This window comes from Cervus canadensis, chromosome 17, assembly GCF_019320065.1.
Source record: "Cervus canadensis isolate Bull #8, Minnesota chromosome 17, ASM1932006v1, whole genome shotgun sequence".
In the NCBI taxonomy this organism is placed as follows: domain Eukaryota; kingdom Metazoa; phylum Chordata; class Mammalia; order Artiodactyla; family Cervidae; genus Cervus; species Cervus canadensis.
In genome coordinates, this window is record NC_057402.1 from 59,949,509 (window position 1) to 59,974,188 (window position 24,680).

A 24,680-nucleotide genomic window follows, 5' to 3' on the forward strand; every position below is an offset into this window, starting at 1 on the left:
TGGACAGTGTCTTCTCCCCACTCCACGGAATCTTTCCTGAAACACTGGCACAGCCACCTTCCCAGACTTCTCAGGTTGGGAACTGCAAGTGACCACTTGGATGGAGGAAGCAAAGGAAGTCCATCCTTCCCTACGAGATGAATACAGTATCAGGGCAAGGTGACAGCTCTGGAAAAAGACCCAAGTTAAAGAAAAAGAGTTTGAATTAGATGAGCCCAAATTCATCCCTTGCCTTGTCAGCCGCCCAAACGTTTATGGACCATTCTCTGGTAGGGAAATTTCCAGAAGTGCATGAGTGACAACCTCTGAAAGATCTTTCAGTGAGGGAGAATCTGTTCTCACGTGTGATGGCCTCATTCTTTTATGTCCTTGGAAACCTGTACAGAAGGTGCCGTTTGAATCGAGGTCACCTAGACACGTGGTTGCTGGTTGGTGGGTTTGCATGGGATATGTGACAGGGAGCTCCCACCCCAGGCAGCAGGGAGACGTGCTGGAAATCTCTCCCAGCCTTTCCTGATACTAGTTTTGGAGTCAGTATGGGTCAGAAATATTTGAAATGTTCCAGAAAAGTCAGACAGGACTTGGTAACTAAACAACAACTCTCTGACCTAGGCAGTTATTGATTTAGTGAAGAACTTCTGTGCATAGAAGCTTATCAGTGCATCATTTACATCAATAAAACAGTGAAGAAATACACCCAGTGATAAAGGAATGGGCAGAGAAACTATGTCTGTTTTGAAGCTGTTAAAAAGTATGTTTTCAAAAGGCTGTTAAAGGCCTGGTAAAGTTGAGGCAATATAAGGTCTTTGTAGAAATGGAAACTGCTATTTACATATAAAGTATTTTGACTAAAATGTAAATTTATAGAAAAAAAAAGATGAAGGAAAAGCAGAGAAGCATGTTTTTCAAAAAGTATATATTACTATGAGGTAGTGTAATAGAGACCTGCTACATTTTTCCTATAATTCTCTTATTATAGGAAATCTGTCTGAGTAAGATATGTTACTTTGTAATATATATTCTTGGAGGTATTATTTTATAAACAGAACATATGTACCTTCTTATATATAAAAATATGTGCATTTCATTTCATTTGTAGAGTGTATATTCTTATACAATTAAGATGACATACAGTTTGTCTATAAAGTGGCGGGTATGTGTGAAGTGCAAGCCTGTTTACAGCTTCTGGTAAAATCGAGATGCCCTAAATAGTCAAGCATCAAAGGAACAGTGGGCCGGTCCCTGGGTCAGACTGACCCCCGGCCTCTGTGTCCTCCTCAGGAGAAGGACGTAACACCCGACCCGAAGCTGCTGGAGAAGGTGCATGAGTGCGGCAGGTGCCTGGCCTCTGCGAGGCACCAGGAGCACCCGCTGGACCACCTCTCGCCCGAGCTGTCTGACGTTTTCGACTTCTTCATTGCACTCACCATCTGCAACACAGTGGTGGTCACGTCCCCAGATCAGCCACGACAAAAGGCAAGTTCTGGAGCTTCCGTCCTGGAAGCCCACAGAGGCCTGGGCCTGGATGCGGTGTCTGTCTTCCTGAGAGGGAGCCTGGGTCACCGTGCACCACTCTCAGCTTTCAGGGGTGCAATGAGGGCTTCAGACAGGGCACACCAGCCCTACAGCTCTGCAGGGACATCCCCAGACTATAGTGGGCAGACGCCAGGATTGTGGTCAAGAGGGAGAGGACGGCCAGCCAGAAACGGCTACCGAGCCTGGGGTGAGACGGGCACAGAGCGTCCAGGTGGGGCTCGAGGCGGGCGGGGCTGGGGGCTGGCTGCCTCCGTGCTGACCAGAGCCTCGGAACGTGAAGGACAGGCTGGGGCCCAGGGAGGAGCTGCCTGGACTTGCACCGTCACCATAAGCTAGGCCCCTCCTGTGTCTCAGACTCCCCTTCTGGGATGTGGGGGCAACGGTGGGATTTAGGGAAAGGTCTCAGAGTAGGGTTTTGCACACAGGAAATATCCATGAAGCTAATAAAGCTTGTTAAAACACCGGCATTATCAAAGTGGTTGAGAATCAGTGGCAAGTTACTTAAGGTGGTGGAAACATAGCAACACCCAAGTTGGGTTTTGCTTGGGTTAACATCAAGATTTTCTCCAAAGAGAGGAACGTTTCATGTGTGAAAGGCGCCTCTTTAAGCCAAGCACTCCTCCAGGTGGACCCAGAGGGAGGGTGCACCTAAGCATGGCTGAGTGTGTACAGCCAAGCAACTCTAAGTGGACACGTGTGAAGGTTCCTGGGTGAGCGCACACCATAGGCCTGTCTCCTGACATCACCCCCTACTCTCCCAGGCCCCTTCCTCAGTTCAGCCCTGCCAGCAGGTTCTGCTGGTGAAGCCGCTGGGGGGTGACAAAGGGAGAACAGGGACCTCTTGCCTGTCTGCGGCAGCGGCAGCAGCATGTTTGGCAGCAGTGGGACTCCTCCAGGCTCTGCTCACACCTCACTCACCTGGAGAAGCCCCCGGGGCCCAGTGGGTCTCAAGCAAATGGGCTTTGCCACTGAGAGACCACAGGCTTGTGCCGCCAGCCCTGGATGGGGTCACTTCCTGCTGGAGATCAGCTCTCAGCAGCCTCCGCATCCCCCAGGGCCCTTCCTCCACCCTCTTCAGCTCCTCTGGAGCACTGTGCTGAAGAGGCATCTGGTTTCTAGGCTAGACCCTACTTGACTGACCCAGGTGTTGTTGAAGTTACCGAGTAAGTAAGAGAAACTCCAACGTGACTGAACAGTGTTGTGCCCACGGTGACATATGCGTGAGCTCCATGCAGGGAGCAGACTCCTCAGACTGCATGTGAACGTGTCTCTAGGAAAGATTCTTTGGGGTTTGGGAAATTTTGTGTAAACTTAAATTTTTTATGGATGTAATTCCAAAAGAATGTATAAATTTTGTTAAATGATTTTTTTAATTGGGAAAAAAAAAAAAAAAAAGGCAAGGTTTGTTCCAGGCAGTGGCAGGCCCACTTCTGGGAAGTTTCTGAAAAGCAAGGGAACTGCCATGAGAGGACAGTCCCAAAGTCTAGTCTTGGGCATCACGGGCCACCCAGTGCCTACGCTACAGTCAGTCACATTCTGAAAGAAAGCATGTGGCAGGACCTGTGTTGAGGTGCCCTCGAGAGCCAAGGGGTGGTCTCAAGGAAGGCATGCTGGCTCTGGTTGCAGTTTTCAGGGGGAAATAGAAAATCCTCGTTCAGCACCCCCTGGGGAAGTGGAGGGCAGCCCTGTGGGGGTTGGGGTGAGGCCTCTGGGGAGATGCCTCACCTACCTTCTGATTGCTGCCCTGCCAGGTGAGGGTGCGCTTCGAGCTCAAGTCCCCGGTGAAGACCATCGAAGATTTCCTCCGGAAGTTCACACCCAGTCGCCTGACTTTGGGCGGCAGCAGCGTCGGGAGCGCGAGCGTGGCCACCAAGTCCGCGCCCAAGGCCGGCCTCCTGTCCACGCTGGCCAACGACGGCACGCTGCTCAGGCTGGAGGAGAGGCTGGGCGCCGGGGCCCCACACCTCGCCAGCAATGGCTACAGCAGCGCGGCGGACGGCTGGACCGCAGACCATTCCACGACGGGGTCGGAGCCCAGGCCGGAGCTGCGCTACGAGGCCGAGAGTCCAGACGAGGCGGCACTCGTGCACGCTGCCCGCGCCTACAGCTGCGCCCTCGTGGGCCGGCTGCACGACCAGGTGTCGGTGGAGCTGCCGCACCTGGGCAGGCTCACCTTCGAGCTCCTGCACACGCTGGGCTTCGACTCCATCCGCAAGAGGATGTCGGTGGTGATCAGGCACCCCCTCACGGACGAGATCAACGTGTACACCAAGGGCGCCGACTCGGTGGTCATGGACCTCCTGCTGCCCTGCTCCACAGGTACCCGCACCCCGCGGGCAGCTCCCCGCTGCGGGGGTTCCCGAGAAACCAGCCCCTCCCCACTGGGTGGCCTTTTACTACGCTGGAGGGTTTGGGCTAGAATGGAGGATGGGGGAGGATCCAGCAGATGGGGAGCTTTGGAGCCTGAACTTGCCTCGGAAGTTCTTTGAGGTCTGAAATTCCTGAGGGTGAGGTCCTGCATCAGGTCTGACTCGGGATGAAGATTAAGAACGTTTAGACTAGAAGCCCCAAAAGGCTCCTTTCTGCCTCTCCTTGCCTGGACCTGGGGCATCCGTGAGGCCCTGGCCATGATTTTTAGCCATCTGTGGAGTGACTTCAGCCTGCAGTGGGGGCTTCTGGCCTCTGGATAACTTTGGGCCAAGAAGTTCCATCTTGGCCTCTTCTGTACTAGTTTGACTGAGTCCAAACTCACTCTGCTCACCGCGTGACAGGCCAGTGAATGTGAGAAAGGAGATGTGGAGGCTAGGAATATGACTTTATTCAGAAAGCTGGCAGACTGAGAAGATGGCAGACTAATGTCTCAAAATAACCATGTTTCAGGGCCTGGATGCCAGGTTCTTTTATAGAACCAGAGAGAGAAGCAGTAAGGAACTAAAGTCGAAAGGCGGAATAGAGAGAGAGAGGAGAAGAAGTGAAGTATGAAGGGCCATTAGTCTTGCAAAAAGTCTCTGGGAATGGCCAGTATCTGGGAAGGGATGTGTTAATCTCTTTTTCCTTGCATCCATTCACCACTGGGCAAGATCAGATTATCTCTCTTGAGCTGAACAAAGACACTTTAGTTTACCAGTCAGTTAGAGGGGCAGGGTCCTCTGGAGGCAGGCCATTATGTATGATTTTAACAGCAAAAGCAACAAAAAGCAAGTCAAAGAAGTAGTTCCAACGTGAAGCTAGAATTGACTCTTCCCTGCAACACTGGACTTCCATGTAACATTGAGGTTGAAAAAGAGTAGTTCAGAAATCACTGTTATAGAAGGTGGAACTTTGTTTAGCAGACAACTTGCAGAGGAGCTTCCTAGACCTCTCCACGTGGTCCTTCAGCCCCAGTGTAGCCTTCCTGTTTGCACCAGCCTCCTCCTGTGGATCTCTGGGAGTAATTAACCACAGATAAGAACCAGAGCCTTCCATCCATTGCACCATGGAGCAAACGGGTCAAAGCATGATGGTGCCCATACCATGACATTGAAGGGGGCACCTGAAAAATAAGCTTCTGGGACTTGGGAGAGGAAGGACCCAGGGCCCCACTAGTAAACCTGGTCACACCTTTCTCTGTGTCAGAAGGACAAACGAGGGCATATCTGACCTCCAGGGGAGAGGAGCAGGGTAGATGGCAGGTGGGAGAGGGACCACAGCCCGCCTCTCTGCTGTATCCTGGAAACAGCTCTGGGTACCCCTTGTGTGAAACTCCGTCTGCTGGATATGGCCTTCTGGACCCGTAAACAGAGCTAGGGGATACCACTTTGCTTCCTGTGGTCCTCTTACCTTGATCTCAGTGCCTCAGGACCAGACTCTGTTTCCAATTAAGGGAAAGTGCACAGGATGGGAAATCCATTTTCCTGTCAAGGAGCTGTTGCCTCCCAAAGGCAGCTGAGCGAATCGCAGATGTGTCTCTGAAAGCTGTTTCAGTGGTCTGTCTGGGAATGACCTACCCCATGGCAGGGTTTTGCCTTCCCAACTCTATGGTCCTTCTGCTTAGGGTGGACTTAGAATTCAACTTACAGGCTGATTTTGAATTACAGGAGCCTCTTTCATTCTGAAATTTGATTTTTCAATCACACAAAAGGAAAACAGAGGTATGGCAATTATCTGAGCAGATTTTATTCTACTGCAAAAATACCACTTTTGTCCTATCCCGCAGCCTTGTATTAAAGACAGTTTAATGAACCCTGTGTTTCAGACTTTACCACGTTCAGTGGGTCATGGATAAGAGAAGAACCTAGACCAGCTCCAGCAAGCAGGATGGAGTGGGATGGGAGGAGAGGCTCACCCTCGGCACCAGAGAGAGGGCAGGGAGCCTGCTGAGGTACACAAGGGCTCGAGAGCAATGAGTAGAAAGCCTCAAATTTCTAGACAAAGCACAAATGAGACTTCTATCACTCAGAGTCAGCTTCAAGGTCGGGGGTGAAGAGAGCCCATGTGCACACTTGGGAGCCTCCCAGGCCTCTCCACATGGTCCTGCACCCCAGCGTAGCTCTTCTGTTTTACCAGCCTCCTCCTGTGGGTCTCTGGGAGTAATTAACCACAGACGAGAAACAGAGCCTCCCATCCATTGCACCATGGAGCAAACAGGTCGAGGCATGGTGGTACCCAAACCATGACATTGAAGGGGGCACCTGAAAAATAAGCAGTTTCTGTGGATCTCTGCCTTCCTCTGGGAATTTCCGAGCAGCGTGCCCTTCACATAGGTTTGGATAGGTCATAGCTACATACAGATTCCAGGCAATTTAAGATTTAGGATGTTCAGAGCCCCCAGTGGTTTTTCAAGAAAAGGGATAGCTCTGAGATGGTCCTGAAGTTATCAGTGACACCTTGACATTGTGCATAAATTATTCAGCTTTCACTTTGGGAGTGGGGTGGCCAGGGTATGGAGCAGTCCTTTATATGGCCAGGCTGCTCTACTTTGTGCAGGTGATAAAGTGAGGGGGGCATATGAGTGTCCAGTACCTTCTTCAGAGAGCTCACAACACTTTTACATAAAAGGCACATGGAGGCTAAGCTGACTGTGGATGGGCACTGTGCCAAATTCACAGGATGTGGCTGCATCTCACCTGCCCTGGCAGTACATTGTGTGGGATCGGGTGGCAAGCAGGGACTCTACCCACCCGTTACCTACAGATCTCTGTTCAAATCCCAAGTCTACATTATGGGCTGGGGTGACCCTGGACATGTCACTCTCCTGTGCCTCTTTTCCCATCTGTACGAAGGAAATCAGGATGCTAACCTCTCAGGAACCCCTGTCCAGGCTTCAGCACAGTGCCTGGTGTGTTCCAGGTATAAAGTATAAGCTGGATCCTTTCCCTTCCCTCTAGTTTCTTCTTCTTAAGATTCACTTGCCTGAGGCTCAGTCCAGGTGTCACTTTGTATGGCGATGTTGTGATGACTCCACCCTCCTCCGAGGGCAGGTGTCAAGGAGGAGGGATGGGCAAGCGCGGCAGTCACCACGTCTCCCTGCTGGGCTGGATGGCCTTCAGCCTGCGTGGTGTGTGACCTCACCCCCGTCCAGGGTGTCCTGGGTCCCCAGCGCCCACCCTGCCTTCTCCCACTCTCGTTTTGTTTGGACGGCTGTAGCTAACAGCAGCATCACAGGCCCTGCTCCCTGCTCCTTCCCTGGTGTGCAGGCTTCCCCTCGCCCTCTGGACAGCTCAAGTACTTCCTTAGTGTTAATTCCAGAGTCTTGGTTAGACATGTCTTTGCTCAAATGATAGTCAGAATCTGGAATAATACTGTCACAATAAGAGGAGTAAATGGAGTTTACAGGAGTGAATAACAGGAGTTATTCAAGATTAACATGACGTTCAGTGTCATCTTGTCAGGAAATTTATATTCCTAAGCAAAGCAATGTAGGCAGTGTTTTCCTTTTTTCACTCTTTTCTCATTATTGCCCCCTTAAGGAGTCTTTTTAGATATATTTTTTTCTAACTACTCCTCCGTGACATTTTAATGCCATGGATATCCTATATATTTATTTATGTACTGTACATATATCTGTGCTTTATTTGTAATATGATTTTTCCCCCAAGGGACCAGTCTTTGGTCTGTTAAGGGGACTGTCTTCTCCATGGAGAGCACAGATCTAGAAGGTTAAGAGTGTTCTACCAGGTCCTATATCAGAGAGCTGACTGGGCTTATAGTCAGCTTTCCCCAGGCAGGCAGATTCTCAACCACCAAACTTCCAGGGAAGTCCTAAATTTCTTTCTTTCTTTCTTTCTTTTTTTTTCCCAGTAGTGTTAACTGTATTCATCCAACATTATGTTAGAGATCAGGTGGTAAAGTAAAGTAAAGTCGCTCAGTCGTGTCCGACTCTTTGTGACCCCATGGACTGTAGCCTACCAGGCTCCTCTGTCCATGGCATTTTCCAGGCAAAAGTACTGGAGTGGGTTGCCATTTCCTTCTCCAGGGGATCTTCCCAACCCAGGGATCGAACCCGGGTCTCCAGCATTGCAGACAGACGCTTTACCATCTGAGCCACCAGGAAGCCCACTAGCCTACTAATGAAACAAATATACTAGTAAATGCAGTATTGAGTTTGAACACAAGCTTATAGGCAGTTAGAAACATTCCCCATATTTACAAGCAAGGGCAACCATGGCATGGATTCCTCAGATTATGTAGAATTATCTAGATTTTACCCATCTGACAAGTTTCTCTCATTATTATAGCAAAAGTCTTCTAAACCACTGTATAAATTAGGACATTTATGTTGATCTACCTTGCACAGATCCTCAACTAATGAAACAAAATAAAGTTCAGATAGTTTTAAAGGCAAGTCAAATAGTATTTTTCATTGTGGAAAATATTGTATTCTATGAATCAGTATGCAAACACTGCAAAATAATACTGTAAACCATAGACTATTATATTACTAGTCTTTTGAAAAATATTTCTGTAAATAGATCATGAAAGAATTTTAAGTTCTAGACACTTAAGCATTTTCTTTAAAATGTTCTGCATATGCTTTCTATATGATCAAGCCTTTAAGTAAAACATCTGACTTTCATAAATTCAAAAGGATTTCCATATATAAGTAAACACCTTGTGTTCTTTGGATGATAAAATTTTTTTTCTGTTATAAATTGATTACTCTTTATGAGGTTTTGTTATGTGAAATGCTCATTTCAACACGTGATATTAAAAAGAGCCAAAAATATAATGAGTTTCTTTTTATTTTTTTATTTTAATTTTTTATTAATATATATATTTATTGAAATATAGTTGAGTTACAGTGTTTCGAGTGCACAGCAAGGTGATTCAGTTATACATATACACATATATTATTTTTGAAGTTATTTTCCATTATAGGCTATTATAAGATATTGACTATAGTTCCCTGTGCTATAGAGTAAACCTTTGTTGCTTGTTGCATATCTATTTTTTTTAGTTAGAAATCTAGCATTCTATTCATACTAAACCAAACAAGTGCAATCAAAATGTTGTACATTTTTTAGTTAGGCAAAAATTGGAGGTTTTCTAAAATATGTATATATATGTATACAAAAGCTTTTCTACTATACTTGATAAAGGCCTGAAAAGAACACACAAAAAGAAGAAGAGATGGAGAAATTGGAAAACATAAACGAAATGAAATGGCAGCACTAAATATAAAATAGAAAAAGTAAAACAAACTGGATAAAAGTAAAATATCATCATATAGCTGAGTTGTTTTTAAACATGACTGCTCACTGGAAACGTATCTGGAGCTCTGGAAGAAAAAAAAAACCAATACCTGACCATTTGTATTTTTTGAAAAATTTCAAGATAATTATGATATGCATCTGGATTTTAAAAGGTGATTGTAGGTTTTTCTATTAAATGATAGTTTTGGTGATATAGAGTTCTATTGTTTCTCTGTTGACCAATTATAATACAGTGGTATTAAGTGAGACAATTACTAGATCACAAGTGAAAGATGTTTATCAGTTACCATAATCAATAGCCAGATAAAAAATTTTTATTTTATCTTAATTTTTTCTTAACATATATATATTTACTGGAATGATTAACTTAACAATATAAACATGATTAACTTAACAATATAAAATAATTACATACAGTTTGAGGGATCAAACAGAGTATGTGATAAATGCATGCATGTACATAAAAGTTTTCATCCCCCTAGCCAGTCTGTGTCTTTTGGTTGGTACATTTAATCCATTTACATTTAATATAATTATCGATATGTATGATCTTATCAGTGTTTTCTTAATTGTTTTGGGTTTATTTTGTGTAGGTCTTTTCCATGTCTTGTGTTTCCTGCCTAGAGAACTTCCTTTAGCATTTGCTATAAGTTCAGTTCACTCGCTCAGTCGTGTCCGACTCTGTGACCCCATGAATCCTCAGCACGCCAGGCCTCCCTGTCCATTACCAACTCCTAGAGTTTACTCAAACTCATGTCCATCGAGTCAGTGATGCCATCCAGCCATCTCATCCTCTGTCGTCCCCTTCTCCTCCTGCCCCCAATCCCTCCCAGCATCAGGGTCTTTTCCAGTCAGTCATCTGTTTGCGTGAGGTGGCCAAAGTACTGGAGTTTCACCTACAGCATCAGTCCTTCCAGTGAACACCCAGGACTGATCTCCTTTAGAATGGACTGGTTGGATTTCCTTGCAGTCCAAGGGACTCTCAAGAGTCTTCTCCAACACCATAGTTCAAAAGCATCAATTTTTCGGTGCTCAGCTTTCTTCACAGTCCAACTCTCACATCCATACATGACCACTGCAAAAACCATAGCCTCAACTAGACGGACCTTTGTTGGCAAAGTAATGTCTCTGCTTTTTAATATGCTATCTAGGTTGGTAATAACTTTCCTTCCAAGGAGTAAGCATCTTTTAATTTCATGGTTGCAGTCACCATCTGCAGTGATTTTGGGCCCAGAAAATAAAGTCTGACACTGTTTCCACTGCTTCCCCGTCTATTTCCCATGAAGTGATGGGACAAGATGCCATGATCTTAGTTTTCTGAATGTTGAGCTTTAAGCCAACTTTTTCACTCTCCTCTTTTACTTTCATCAAGAAGCTTTTTAGTTCCTCTTCACTTTCTGGCATAAGGGTGGTGTCATCTGCATATCTGAGGTTATTGGCATTTCTCCTGGCAATCTTGATTCCAGCTTGTGCTTCTTCCTGCCCAGCGTTTCTCATGATGTACTCTGCATATAAGTTAAATTAGCAGGGTGACAATATACAGCCTTGACATACTCCTTTTCCTATTTCAAACCAGTCTGTTGTTCCATGTCCAGTTCTAACTGTTGCTTCCTGACCTGCATATAGGTTTCTCAAGAGGCAGGTCAGGTGGTCTGTTATGCCCATCTCTTTCAGAATTTTCCAGTTTATTGTGATCCACGTAGTCGAAGGATTTGGCATAGTCAATAAAGCAGAAATAGATGTTTTTCTGGAACTCTCTTACTTTTTCGATGATCCAGCAGATGTTGGCAATTTGATCTCTGGTTCCTCTGCCTTTTCTAAAACCAGCTTGTACATCTGGAAGTTCACAGTTCACGTACTGCTGAAGCCTGGCTTGGAGAATTTTGAGCATTACTTTACTAGCATTTACTACATTACTATACTAGTGAGATGAGTATAATTGTACAGTAGTTTGAGCATTCTTTGGGATTGGAATGAAAACTGACCTTTTCCAGTCCTGTGGCCACTGCTGAGTTTTCCAATTTGCTGGCATATTGAGTGCAGCAGTTTCACAGCATCATCTGTCAGGATGCTGAAACTGGAATTCCATCACCTCCACTAGCTTTGCTCGAAGTGATGTTTTCTAAGGCCAACTTGACTTCACATTCCAGGATGTCTGGCTCTAGGTGAGTGATCACACCGTCATGATTATCTGGGTTGTGAAGATCTTTTTTGTACAGCTCTTCTGTGTATTCTTGCCACCTCTTTTTAATGTCTTCTGCTTCTGTTAGGTCCATACTATTTCTGTCCTTTATCGAACCCATCTTTGCGTGAAATTTTCCCTTGGTATCTCTGATTTTCTTGAAGAGATCTCTAGTCTTTCCCATTCTATCGTTTTCTTCTATTTCTTTGCATTGATTGCTGAGGAAGGATTTCTTATCTCTCCTTGCTATTCTTTGAAACTCTGCATTCAAATGGGAATATCTTTCCTTTTCTCCTTTGCTTTTCACTTCTCTTCTTTTCACAGCTATTTGTAAGGCCTGCTCAGACAACCATTTTGCCTTTTTGCATGCATTTTCCATGGGGATGGTCTTGATCCGTATCTCCTGTACAATGTCACGAACCTCTTTCCATAGTTCATCAGGCACTCTCTCAGGTCTAGTCCCTTAAACCTATTTCTCACTTCCACTGTATAGTCATAAGGGATTTGATTTAGGTCATGCCTGAATGGTCTAGTGGTCTTCCCTACTTTCTTCAATTTAAGTCTGAATTTGGCAATAAGGAGTTCATGATCTGAGCCACAGTCAGCTCCTGGTCTTGTTTTTGCTGACTGTATAGAGCTTCTCCATCTTTGACTGCAAAGAATATAATCAATCTGATTTCGATGTCGCCCATCTGGTGATGTCCACGTGTAGAGTCTTCTCTTGTATTATTGGAAGAGGGTGTTTGCTATGACCAGTGTGTTCTCTTGGCAAAACTCTTATTAGCCTTTGCCCTGCTTCATTCCATACTCCAAAGCCAAATTTGCCTGTTACTCCAGGTGTTTCTTGACTTCCTACTTTTGCATTCCAGTCCCCTATAATGAAAAGGACATATTTTTGGGGTGTTAGTTCTAAAAGGTCTTGTAGTTCTTCATAGAACCATTCAACTTCAGCTTCTTCAGCTTTACTGGTTGGGGCATAAGCTTGGATTACCATGACATTGAATGGTTTGCCTTGGAAACGAACAGAGATCATTCTGTCATTTTTGAGATTGCATCCAAGTACTGCATTTTGGACTCTTTTGTTGACCATGATGGCCACTCCATTTCTTCTAAGGAATTCCTGCCCACAGTAGTAGATATAATGGTCATCTGAGTTAAATTCTCCCATTCCAGTCCATTTTAGTTTGCTGATTCCTAGAATGTCGACATTCACTCTTGCCATCTCCTGTTTGACCACTTCCAATTTACCTTGATTCATGGACCTAACATTCCAGGTTCCTATGCAATATTTCTCTTTACAGCATTGGACCTTGCTTCTATCACCAGTCACATCCACAGCTGGGTATTGTTTTTCTTTGGCTCCATTCCTTCATTCTTTCTGGAGTTATTTCTCCACTGATCTGCAGTAGCATATTGGGCACCTACCAACCTGGGGAGTTCCTCTTTCAGTATCCCATCATTCTGCCTTTTCATACTGTTCATGGGGTTCTCAAGGCAAGAATACTGAAGTGGTTTGCCATTCCTTTCTCCAGTGGACCACATTCTGTCAGACCTCTCCACCGTGACCTGTACGTCTTTGGTGGCCCCACACGGCATGGCTTATTTTCATTGAGTTAGACAAGACTGTGGTCCATGTGATTAGATTGGCTAGTTTTTTGTGATTGTGGTTTCAGTGTTTCTGCCCTCTGATGCCCTTTCGCAACACCTACCATCTCACTTGGGTTTCTCTTACCTTGGATGTGGGGTATCTCTTTACGGCTGCTCCATCAAAGTGCAGCTGCTGCTTCTTACCTTGGACATGGGGTTGCTCCTCTCGGCCGCAGCCCGTGACCTCGGGCGTGGGGTAGCTCCTCTAGGCCACTCCTGCACCGTCGCAGCCTGGCGCTCTCGGTCACTTCCCCTGACTTTGGGCGAGGGGTAGCTCCTCACAGCCACGCTTCTGCGTGGTCCGTTGCAGCTGGCGCACTTCTGGTGCTAAATTGTCTTAACTTTTGCTTGTCTGGAAAGTTTTCAGTTTCTCCATCAAATCTGAACAAGAGTCCTGCTGGGTAGAGTATTCTTGATTGTAGGTTCTTTCCTTTCATCACTTTAAATATATTGTGCCTTTCCCTTCTGGCTTGTCGAGTTTCTGTTCAGAAATCAGCTGGTATCTTGAAGGGAGTTCCCCTTGTACGTTATTTGTCATTTCTCCCCTATTGCATTTAATATTTTGTATTTGTCTTTAATTTTTGTCAGTTTGGTTACTGTGTGTCTTGGTGTGTTCATCATTGGGTTCATCCTGCCTGGGACTCTCTGTGCTTCCTGGACTTGGTTGACTGTTTCTTTTCCCATGTTAGGGATGTTTTCAGCTATTACCTCTTCAAGTATTTTCTCAGGTCCTTTTTCTCTTCTCCTACTGGGACCCCTGTACTGCAAATGTTGGCGCATTTAATGCTGTCCCAGAGGTCTCATAGACTGTCTACATTTTTTTTTTCATTCTTTTTTCTATATTCTGTTCTGTGGCAGTGATTTCTACCTTTCTGTCCTCCAGGTCATTTTCCCATTCTTCTGCCTCAGTTATTCTGCTCTTGATTCCTTCTAGCATATTATTCATCCCTGTTTGTTTGTTCTTTAGTTCTTCTAGGTGTTTGGTAAACATTTCTTCCATCTGCTCCATCTTTGCCTCCATTGTTTTCCCTAGATCCTGCATCATCTTCACTATCATTACTCTGAATTCTTTTTCTGGAAGGTTGCCTGTCTCCACTTTATTTAGTTGTTTTTCTGAGGTTTTATCTTGTCCCTTCATCTGGAATATAACTTTCTGCTTTTTCATGCTGATTAACTTTCTGTGATGTGGTTTTTATTTCAGTTACTGTGATTCTGTGCTTCTTGCTTCTTCTGTCTGCCCTCTGATGGAGGAGACTGAGGCTTGTATAAGCTTCCTGATGGGAGGGACTGGTGGTGGGAAAAACTGGGTCTTGCTCTGGTGGACAGGGCCTTGTTCTGTAAAGCTGTAATCAAATTATCTGCCCATGGATGGGGTTTCACTCCCTCCTTGGTAGTTGTTTGGCCTGAGGTAACCCAGCCCTCGGCTTTACGGGCTCCATGGTAGGGTTAACAGAGAACTCCAAGTGGGTTCACGCCAAGGGGGCCTTTCCTGGCCCGATGCTGCTAGTGCCCCCAGCCCCGTGGGGAGCTGCTGCTGACTCATGCCTCCACAGGAGACCCTCCAACACTAGCAGGTAGTCTTGGTTCAGTCCCCTGTAGGGTCACAGCTCCTTTCCCCTGTGTCTTGGTGCATGCAAGATTTTGTTTGTGCTCTCTAAGACTGAAGTCTCTGTTTCCCCCAGTCTTGTGCAAGTCCTATAGTCAAATCCCGCTGGCCTCCAAGGTCAGATTCTGTGGGGATCCCCAGTCCCTTTGTCGGATCCCCAGGCTGGGAAACCTGATGTGGGCTTCAGAACCTTCACAGCAGTGAGAGAACTTCTATGATATTATTGTTCTCTAGTTTGTGGGTCACCCACCTGGCAGGTAGGGGATTTGATTTTATTGTGATTGCTCCCCTCCTACCATCTCACTGCAGCTTCTTCTTTGTCTTTGGATGTGGGGTATCTTTTTTTAGCAGGTTGGAACCTGCTGTCATGGTTGACAGCATCCTCCTGTCAATGGTTGTTCAACAGCTAGTTGCAATTTGGGTGCTCTCACAGGAGGAGATGAACGGACATCCTTCTACTCTACCATCTTGATCCAGAAGTCTGATAAGGTTCTTTTTAAAATAACATCTAACTTTAAGTTCTATATTGAACGTGTATACTATTGACAAGTAGTAAAACAGACGCTTGCTAAATCTAGTGGTACAGATGTTTTCTGGGCACCTCTTACTGGAGGTTGTTGGAGTAAATCATAATGAAAGGATAATGAAAGGTTGCTCCTGTGACATTCCTGCCTAATTAATTGGAACAAAATTCTGGCCAGCATTCCAGTTGCAGCCAGCTACAGTGAGACAGAATGGGGAGGGCCACTGACTCCGAAACACACTCATTCTTTTATCACGCAGAAACTAAAGTGTCTTCTGACTTCTCACTAATAATTATTAACCCCAGAACACATTGGAGTTAAGAAGGTGTATGTCACTTTGCCAGGGATTCCACAGTGGTAAGGCTCAGGGTTAGCACTTCTGCAGTCTGGTAATAAACAGCCAGGTCTGTTCTGCACCTGGATCTACAGAAAACAGGAAAGGGTGAATGTTTGGAAATCTCTTACTAGCTAATAGCTAATTTATTACCTTCTTCAAAATTATGGTTAAAAAAAAACAACATAACATTAGTTTACCATCTTAACCAGTTTTAAGTGTACGGTTCAGTAGTGTTGAGTATATTCACATTGGTGTGCAGCAGATCTCCAGGAATTTTCATCTTGCAAAACTGAAGCTCCGTATAGCTCCTTCCTCCCCTCCTCCCCTCCTCCCCCAGCCCCTAGCAACCAGCTTTCTACTTGCTGTCTCTCTGAGCATGGTTGCTTTGTGTTGTTGTTGTGTTGTGTTAGTTGCTCACTTGTGTCCGACTCTTTGCAACCCCATGGATGCTAGCCCACCAGGCTCCTCCATTTGTGGGATTCTCCAGGCAAGAATACTGGAGTGGGCTGCCATTCAGACTTGAAAATGCAGCTCTTTTCTCTCCCGGATGGGAAGAGTTCCCAACTAGACCCTGATGGTGCTGAGCTCTCAGCTGTGGAAACCTCAGCAGTGACCGTCACTGCAGGTGGATTCCAGCAGGCCCGGCGTCTGAGGGAACCAGGGCATTCCACTGCGCTCTGTTGTTCTCACTCTTTTTTTTTTTTTTTTCTGCTCCTATTTCCAACTTAGATGACGCCAGAGGAAGGCATCAAATGAAGATCCGCAGCGAGACCCAGAATTACCTCAACTTGTATGCGGTGGAGGGCCTGCGAACCCTGTGCATTGCCAAAAGGGTGAGTAGGCAGCTCCACGGAGGGGCAGAGCCAGCAGCGGGTGCGGCCCACGTGCTCACCAGCAGGTCTCACCCAGGTTCTGAGTAAGGAAGAGTATGCCTGTTGGCTGCAGAGCCACTTGGAAGCAGAATCCGCCCTGGACAACCGGGAGGAGCTCCTCTTTCAGTCTGCCATTCGCCTGGAGACGAATCTGCATTTGTTGGGTAATTATGTCCTCGAGCCGGCTGGTGTCCTGTAGGGCGGGGTGGAGTTTGCAGCATCCTGGGCAGAGAGGTACCCTGGCTCTAGTCCGCAGCAGCTCTGCACACACTCGTTTTCATTAAGTACCCCGCTGGTCTGACACTGGGCTTCCCTTGTGGCCCAGCAATAAAGAATCCACCTCCAACGCAGGAGATGCAGGTTGGATCGTGGGTCTGGAAGATCCCCTGGAGAAGGAAGTGACAACCCACTCCAGTTCTTGCCTGGGAAATCCCATGGACAGAGGAGCCTGGCGGGCTACAGTCCAGAGGGTTGCAAGAGTCAGACACGACTTAGTGACTAAACAACACAACATCTGTTCTGACACTAGCACACCCCGGGCGGGGCTGTGCTCCATTGAACTTTCTCCTCTCTAGTCAGTCTTTGGGTCATTCCCTGTGCCACCCTGCTGGGAACCGTGTCAGACTTTCCTCCCCTAAAACCCTGCTTTCCCACCAAAAATAGAGATCAGAAGCAAGGTTTCTCAACAACTGATGCTTAAAATGGTCCCTCCATCCCAGGAACAATCAGAAACTGTTGAACTCAGACAGGGCTGCCTTTAATGCATAAAAGTCAACTCTCTCATATCTTTTAATATAAAGGCACTAATCCCATTCACAAGGGCTCACTCTCATAACCTAATTGCCTCCCAAAGGCCCCACCTGCTAATGCCATTACCCTGGGGATTGGGGCATCAACCTATGGACTTTTAGGAGGGACACAAACATTTTAGTCCACAGCAGCATCCCAGCACAGGGAACAGCATGTATAAAAGAGAAAGGCAAGGCTAACAAGGAGGCCTCAGGCAATGCTGCACTTCTTAAAAGAAAGATGGAGAGCATCTCACCAAGCTGGAAACAGGAAAAAACAGGCTGGTCTAGAGGACACTTTTCTGCATTAAGTGGTATATTTTATCTAATACTAAGACTTGCATGGGAAAAATCTGCTCTTTAATTTTTATGTTTGTGGAAAAAGAAGCATATTCAGGATAATATTGCTTTCAAGAAATAATGGGCCTCTGATCTGTTTCAACAGCTAATGGTAAACACTGTTGAGAGCCATCACTGTGGTCTCATTTACCAGAAGCTTTCTGCAGGATGGATAAGCTTGAAAACTTTTCATCCCTCGGGGTATGGTCATTCTCACCATCTCCCCACAAGCGTTATTTCCAAGCTATCTATAAAGTTAAAAGTTCACTGCATGTTAGGAAGCCTTGGAGGTGTTCAGTTTAATGCCCAGAGGATTAATGTTTAGTGCTTCCAGCTGTCCCTATTGTATGGAGTCGAGAGCTGGTGAAGGTACCCCCATATCCTGAATAAGGAATCACCCCAGTGCTTCCAAAGAAGATGGGCCTCAGCAGGGTCCAGTCTTCAGGGCGGGGCCAGCAACTCTGCTGAGCTGGAGTGTAGTATTCATGCTGGTCAGGGCAGGGGCCCAGAAGCAGGGCCTCACCTACACTGGTACCTTTGAGCAGGTGCCACGGGGATTGAAGACCGCCTGCAGGATGGAGTCCCCGAAACCATTGCTAAACTGCGTCAAGCAGGTCTGCAGATTTGGGTTCTCACCGGCGACAAACAGGAAACGGCCATTAACATTGCTCATGCCTGCAAACTTCTGGACCATGATGAGGAAGTCATCACCCTGAATGCCGAATCCCAGGTGGGTGGATGTTAGGGAGCCTGCTTTGCCGGGGCAACTCCACACCCCGCCAGCCCCAGAGAGGAGCAGGAAGGAATGCCTTCCATTTCTGGCACTTGCTGTGAGGTGGGCCTTTGTTCTTTGCCTCTGTTTGTACCTGTGTTGTTTCTTATTGTCTTGGAGAACGTGGGATTTGCTGGGACTTCTCAGGAACATGTCTGAGCTTTATAATTCAGAGCTCAACCAGCTTTTCCTGAGCTGTATCCAGCCAGCAGTATCAGAGAGTATCTCATGGGCTCTCATGGAGCCAGGGTAGCTGTCCATTCGTCATTAGCATTCCCAAGACAGCACGTGTTATCTCACTAATGCCCCAGCAGCACTTGGGTTTTCATTCCTCACCTCTGTTGACCGAAATTCCCCCATGTATAGGGTGGGTCTCTTCCCACAGGCCTAGTGACTCTTCCAGCCTTTATGGATCGTGCCTGTAGGTGTCACACTTAAGATGTGCCTTATCAGAGTTTTCACCTTTGTTTTCTCCTAAAAGGTTTATAGTGTAGCATCTCAGCTTTAGACACAATCTGTTTTGTGTAGAATTTTGTGTAATGTATGAGGTTTACATCAAACTGTATTTTTCTGCATGTAGCTGGCCAGTTATTCAGGAACTGTTTGTGGACAGTTTGTCTTTTCTCCACTAAATTGACTTTACACCTTTGTTGAAAATCAATTGCTCCTATTTGTTGTGTGTCTATTTTTAGATTTCTATTATGTTCCATAGGTATATCTATCCCTTCTTCAATACCATGCTGTCTTGTGACTTTTTAAATAAGTCTTAAAATAGGCAGTATTTTGTTTAATCTTTAATCCAATTTTCTGTTGATGGGCGGGGCTGTGTCCCTTCCCTGTTGTTTGACCTGAGGTCAAACTATGGTGGAGGTAATGAAGATAATGGGACCTCCTTCAGAAGGTCCCATGTAGGCATTGCTGCTCTCAGTGCCCCCATCAACAGAACTGGATTAAAGATTTACTGAGTGTGGCCCTGCCCATCACAACAAGACCCAGTTTCCCCCAGAGTCAGTCTCTGCAATCAGAAACCTTCCATAAGCCTCTTATCCTTCTCCATCAGAGGGCAGATGGAATGAAAGCCAAAACCACAGAAAACTAACTAATCTGATTAACCAATCTATTTAAAATAACCAAGCCTTGTCTAACTCAATGAAACTATGAGAACACTGTGTAGGGCCACCCAAGACGGACAGGTCATGGTGGAGCATTCTGACAAAACGTGGTCCACTGGAGAAGGAAATGGCAAACCACTTCAGTATTCTTGCCTTGAGAGCACCATGAACAGTCTGAAAAGGCAAAAAGATAGGACACTGAAGGATGAACTCCCCAAGTCTGTAGGTGCCCAATATACTCCTGGAGATCAGTGGAGAAGTAACTCCAGAAAGGATGAAGAGACAGAGCCAAAGCAAAAACAACACCCAATTGTGGATGACTCATGATGGAAGTAAAGTCCAGTGCTATAAAGAGCACTACTGCACAGGAACCTGGAATGTTAGTGGTCATGAAATTGGAAGTGGTCAAACATGAGATGGCAAGAGTGAACACTGACATTTTAGGAGTTAGTGAACTAAAATGGACTGTAATGGGTGAATTTAACTCAGATGACCATTATATCTACTACTGTGGGCAAGAATCCCTTAGAAGAAATCCGTTAGAAGCCATCATAGTCAACAAAAGAGTCCCAAATGCAGTACTTGGATACAGTCTCAAAAACAACAGAATGATCTCCGTTCGTTTCCAAGGCAAACTATTCAATATCACAGTAATCCAAATCTATGCCCTGACCAAGAGTGCTAAAGAAGCTGAAGTTGAATGGTCCTATGAAGACTTACAAGACCTTCTGGAACTAACACCCCAAAAAAATGTCCTTTTCATTATAGGGGACCGGAATGCAAAAGTAGGAAGTCAAGAGCTACCTGGAGTGACAAGCACATTTGGCCTTGGAGTACAGAATGAAGCAGGTCAAAAGCTAACAGTTTTGCCAAGAGAATACACTGGTCATAGCAAACACCCTATTCCAACAACACAAGAGATGACTCTACACATGGACATCACCAGATGGTCAATACTGAAATCAGATTGATTATATTCTTTGCAGCTAAAGATGGAGAAGCTCTATACAGTCAGGAAAAATAAGACTGGGAGCTGACTGTGGCTCAGATCATGAGCTCCTTATTGCCAAATTCAGACTTAAATTGAAGAAAGTAGGGAAAACCACTAGATCATTCAGGTATGACCTAAATCGAATTCCTTACAATTATACAGTGGAAGTGAGAAATAGTTTCAAGGGATTAGATCTGATAGAGTGCCTGAAGAAGTATGGAAAGAGGTTCATGACATTGTACAGGAGACAGGGATCAAGACCATCCCCATGGAAAAGAAACACAAAAAGGCAAAATGGTTGTCTGAGGAGGCCTTACAAATAGCTGAGAAAAGAAGAGAAGCTATAGAAAGACAAGGGAGAGAAGGAAAGATATTCCCATTTGAATGCAGAGTTCCAAAGAATAGCAAGGAGAGATAAGGAAGCCTTCTTCAGTGATCAATGCAAAGAAATAGAGGAAAACAACAGACTGGGAAAGACTAGAGATCTCTTCAAGAAAATCAGAGATAGCTGTCAGGAAGCATTTAACTAGAGGCTTCCTGTGTGCTGTTTTGGATCTGTCAGGAACCCTCTGGCCCTTATTGATTCCTGAATATTCAGGAATTAAGAGGAGAGGCACGCCTTTCCTGGGGCTGAGGAATCCAGGCATTTCTCATTACAGTGGTAAGTACCCTCTTCCTTTTTATGAGCCACACGGTAAAAGGTGATTGTTTGCAACTCTCTCTTTAATAGGGATCGTCTTATGTTTTGTAAGTCTGGAATTTTAATCTTTATCTTTGCTGAGAATAACCACCTTGTAAGACAGTATATATGCCCACGCCATGTTGATTAAAACACCTTTGCTCCATCAGAGCTTTGGTCCCCGTGTCTTCCTTCCTTCCTTCCTTCCTTCCTTCCTTCCTCCCCCCCCCCCCTCCCTCCTTCCTTCCTTCCTTCCTTCCTTTTTTTTCTCTATTTCTGGCTAATTCCTTGGAGCGCGGAGGCCCGCTGAGCTCACTTTCTTGCCTGGGCTTCTAAGCCCCTCTCCAGAAGGCGCACTGTGCCTTCACCCACTCGAGAGGGCGCCTGGTGCCTATGTGGAGCAGCGCGAGCCCTAAGAACAGGGCTCTATTGGCTTTCCGCGTAAACCAGGGGATGTCAGCCTCTTTCTGTCTCTTACTCTCGGAATCACCAGGTTCCGGTCCATTAAAGGACCAACAGATACCAAGGGAACATTTTATGCAAAGATGGGCTCAATAAAGGACAGAAATGGTACAGATCTAACAGAAGCAGAAGATATTAAGAAGAGGTAGCAAGAATACACAGAAGAACTATACTAAAAAAGATATTCATGACCCAGATAACCACGATGGTGTGATCACTCACCTCGAGCCAGACATCGTAGAATGCAAAGATGGGCCTTAGGAAACATCATTACAAACAAAGCTAGTGGATATGATGTAATTCCAATTGAGCTATTTCAAATCCTGAAAGATTTTGCTGTGGAAGTGCTGCACTCAATATGCCAGCAAATCTGGAAAACTCAGCAGTGGTCACAGGACTGGAAAAGGTCTGTTTTCCTTCCAATCCCAAAGAGAGGCAATGCCAAAGAATGCTCAAACTACTGCACAATTGCACTCATCTCACATGATAGCAAAGTAATACTCAAAATTCTCCAAGCCAGGCTTCAACAGTATGTGAACCAAGAACTTCCATATGTTCAAGTTGGATTTAGAAAAGACAGAGGAACCAGAGATCAAATTGCCAACATCCATTGGATCATTGAAAAAGCAAGAGAATTCCAGAAAGATGTCTACTTCTGCTTTGTTGACTACGCCAAAGCATTTGACTGTGTGGCTCACAGCAAACTGTGGAAAATTCTGAAAGAGATGGGAATACCAGACCACCTGACCTGCCTCCTGAGAAATCTGTGTGCAGGTCAAAAAGAAACATTTAGAACTAGAACTGGTCCCAAATCAGAAAAGGAGTATATCAAGGCTGTATATTGTTACCCTGCTTATTTAACTTATATGCAGAGTACATCAGGAGAATTGCTGGGCTGGATTAAGCACAAGCTGGAATCAAGATTTCTGGGAAAAATATCAAGAACCTCAGATACGCAGATGACACCACCCTTATGGCAGAGAGAAGTGAAAGAGGGAGTGAAAATGTTGGCTTAAAACTCAACATTCAGAAAACTAAGATCATGGCATCCAGTTCCATCACTTCATGGTAAATTGATAGGGAAACAATGGAAACAGTGACAGACTTTATTTTGGGGGCTCCAGAATCACTGTAGATGGTGATTGCAACCATGAAATTAAAAGACACTTATTTCTGGGAAGAAAAGCTGTGACAAACCTAGACAGCATATTAAAAAGCAGAGTCATTACTTTGCCAAGAAAGATCTGTCTAGTCAAAGCTATGGTTTTTCCAGTAGTCATGTATGGATGTGAGAGTTGGACTATAAAGAAAGCTGAGCACTGAAGAACTGATGCTTTTGAACTGTGGTGTTGGAGAAGATTCTTGAGAGCCCCTTGGATTGCAAGGAGATCCAACCAGTCCATCCTAAAGGAGATCCGTCCTGGATGTTCATTGGAAGGACTGATGCTGAAGCTAAAACTCCCAATACTTTGGCCACCTGATGCAAAGAACTGACTCATTGGAAAAAACCCTGATGCTGGGAAAGATTGAGGGCAAGAGGAGAAGGGGATGACAGAGGATGAGATGGCTGGATGGCATCACCAAATCTAGGGACATGAGTTTGAGTAAGTTCTGGGAGTTGGTGATAGATAGGGAAACCTGGTGTGCTGTAGTCTACAGGTTCACAAAGAGTTGGACACGCCTGAGCGATTGAACTGAACTGATTTTGTTTAATTTCCAAGTGTTTGGTGTTTTCCTATTGGCTTTCTGTTATTGATTTCTACTTTACACCTCTTCTGTTGATTTCTGTCCATTCTTGTCATAGAATATGCTTTTTATTTTTCAGTTTTTTTTAATTTATTTTTTTATTGACAGATAATTGCTTTACAGAATTTTGCTGTTTTCTGTCAAACCTCAGCATGAGTCAGCCATAGGTATACATATATCCCCTCCCTTTTGAGCCTCCCTCCCATCTTTCTCCCTATCCCACCCCTCCAGGTTGATACAGAGACCCTGTTTGAGTTTCCTGAGACATACAGTAAATTCCCGTTGGCCATCTATTTTACATATGGTAATGTAAGTTTCCATGTTACTCTTTCCATACATCTCACCCTCTCCTCCCCTCTCCCCATGTCCATAAGTCTGTTCTCTATGTCTGTTTCTCTATTGTTGCCCTGTAAATAAGTTTTTCTGAACCACTTTTCTAGATTCAATATATGTGCATTAGAATATGATGTTTATCTTTCTCTTTCTGACTCACTTCACTCTGTATAATAAGTTCTAGGTTCAGCACCTCATCAGAACTGACTCAAATGTGTTCCTTTTTATGGCTGAGTAATATTCCATTGTGTAGATTGTGCTTTTTATAATTTTTATTCTTTTATATTCATTTTGTATGACCCAGGGTGTGGTCTTTCTTGGTGAATATTCATATTCACATGTAAAGAATGTATGTTCTGTAATATTGACTGCTGGATCACTTAGCTCCTGTTGAGAGATGGTAGTTTACTTCTTCTATAATAAGAATTGGAAAACTGCCTTATGCCTCAAATCCAGCCTACTACTTGTTTCTGTAGTGGTGTATTTGAACACAGCCTTCTCTGTGTTTTTATATACAGTCTTAGGCTGTGTTCATGCTATAATGGCAGTGTTGAGACTGCAGAGACTGAATGACCTGAAAAGCCTGAAATAATTTATTCTGGCCCCAAATAGTCATTCCATATATTTTGATTTCTGTTTGCATGGCATGCTTTGTTTGATCCTTCAGTTATTAATCTACCTGTAGCATTACATTTGAAATGAAGCATTGTAATGTAATGTAATGTGGCATTACATTTGGACAATAGGTCATGTTTTCATATATTCAGACAATTCCTTTTAACTGGTATGCTTAGATCATTTACATTTATTCTAGTTATCAATATATTTGGATTCAAGTCTTCTATTTTATCTTTTGTTTTCTTATTATTCTGTTTTTTATGTTTCCGTTCCTTTTTCTACCTTCTTTTGAGCTATTTGAACATTTTTTTAGTATTCCATTTTAATTTATCTTAGGTTTTGACATCACTTAACTTTTTTAGTGTATTTACTAGACTTATACTATGCATATGTAAGTTGTCAATCTACTTCATTCCAATCAGTGGAATGAAGAAATCTTATCACT

The 24,680-nt window shown here is 44.8% G+C and overlaps 1 protein-coding gene across 2 annotated transcripts in view; it reads left to right on the forward strand.

Moving 5' to 3' along the window:
- Nucleotides 1–24,680, forward strand: part of ATP10A (ATPase phospholipid transporting 10A (putative)) — a 181,572-nt gene that overhangs the window by 137,594 nt on the left and 19,298 nt on the right. For both annotated transcript variants that reach the window (XM_043489379.1, XM_043489380.1), the window contains 5 exons: nt 1,282–1,476; nt 3,288–3,855; nt 16,253–16,356; nt 16,433–16,559; nt 18,068–18,252. In XM_043489379.1, the coding sequence (XP_043345314.1) occupies nt 1,282–1,476; nt 3,288–3,855; nt 16,253–16,356; nt 16,433–16,559; nt 18,068–18,252 (1,179 nt within the window). The remainder of the gene's footprint in view (nt 1–1,281; nt 1,477–3,287; nt 3,856–16,252; nt 16,357–16,432; nt 16,560–18,067; nt 18,253–24,680) is intronic.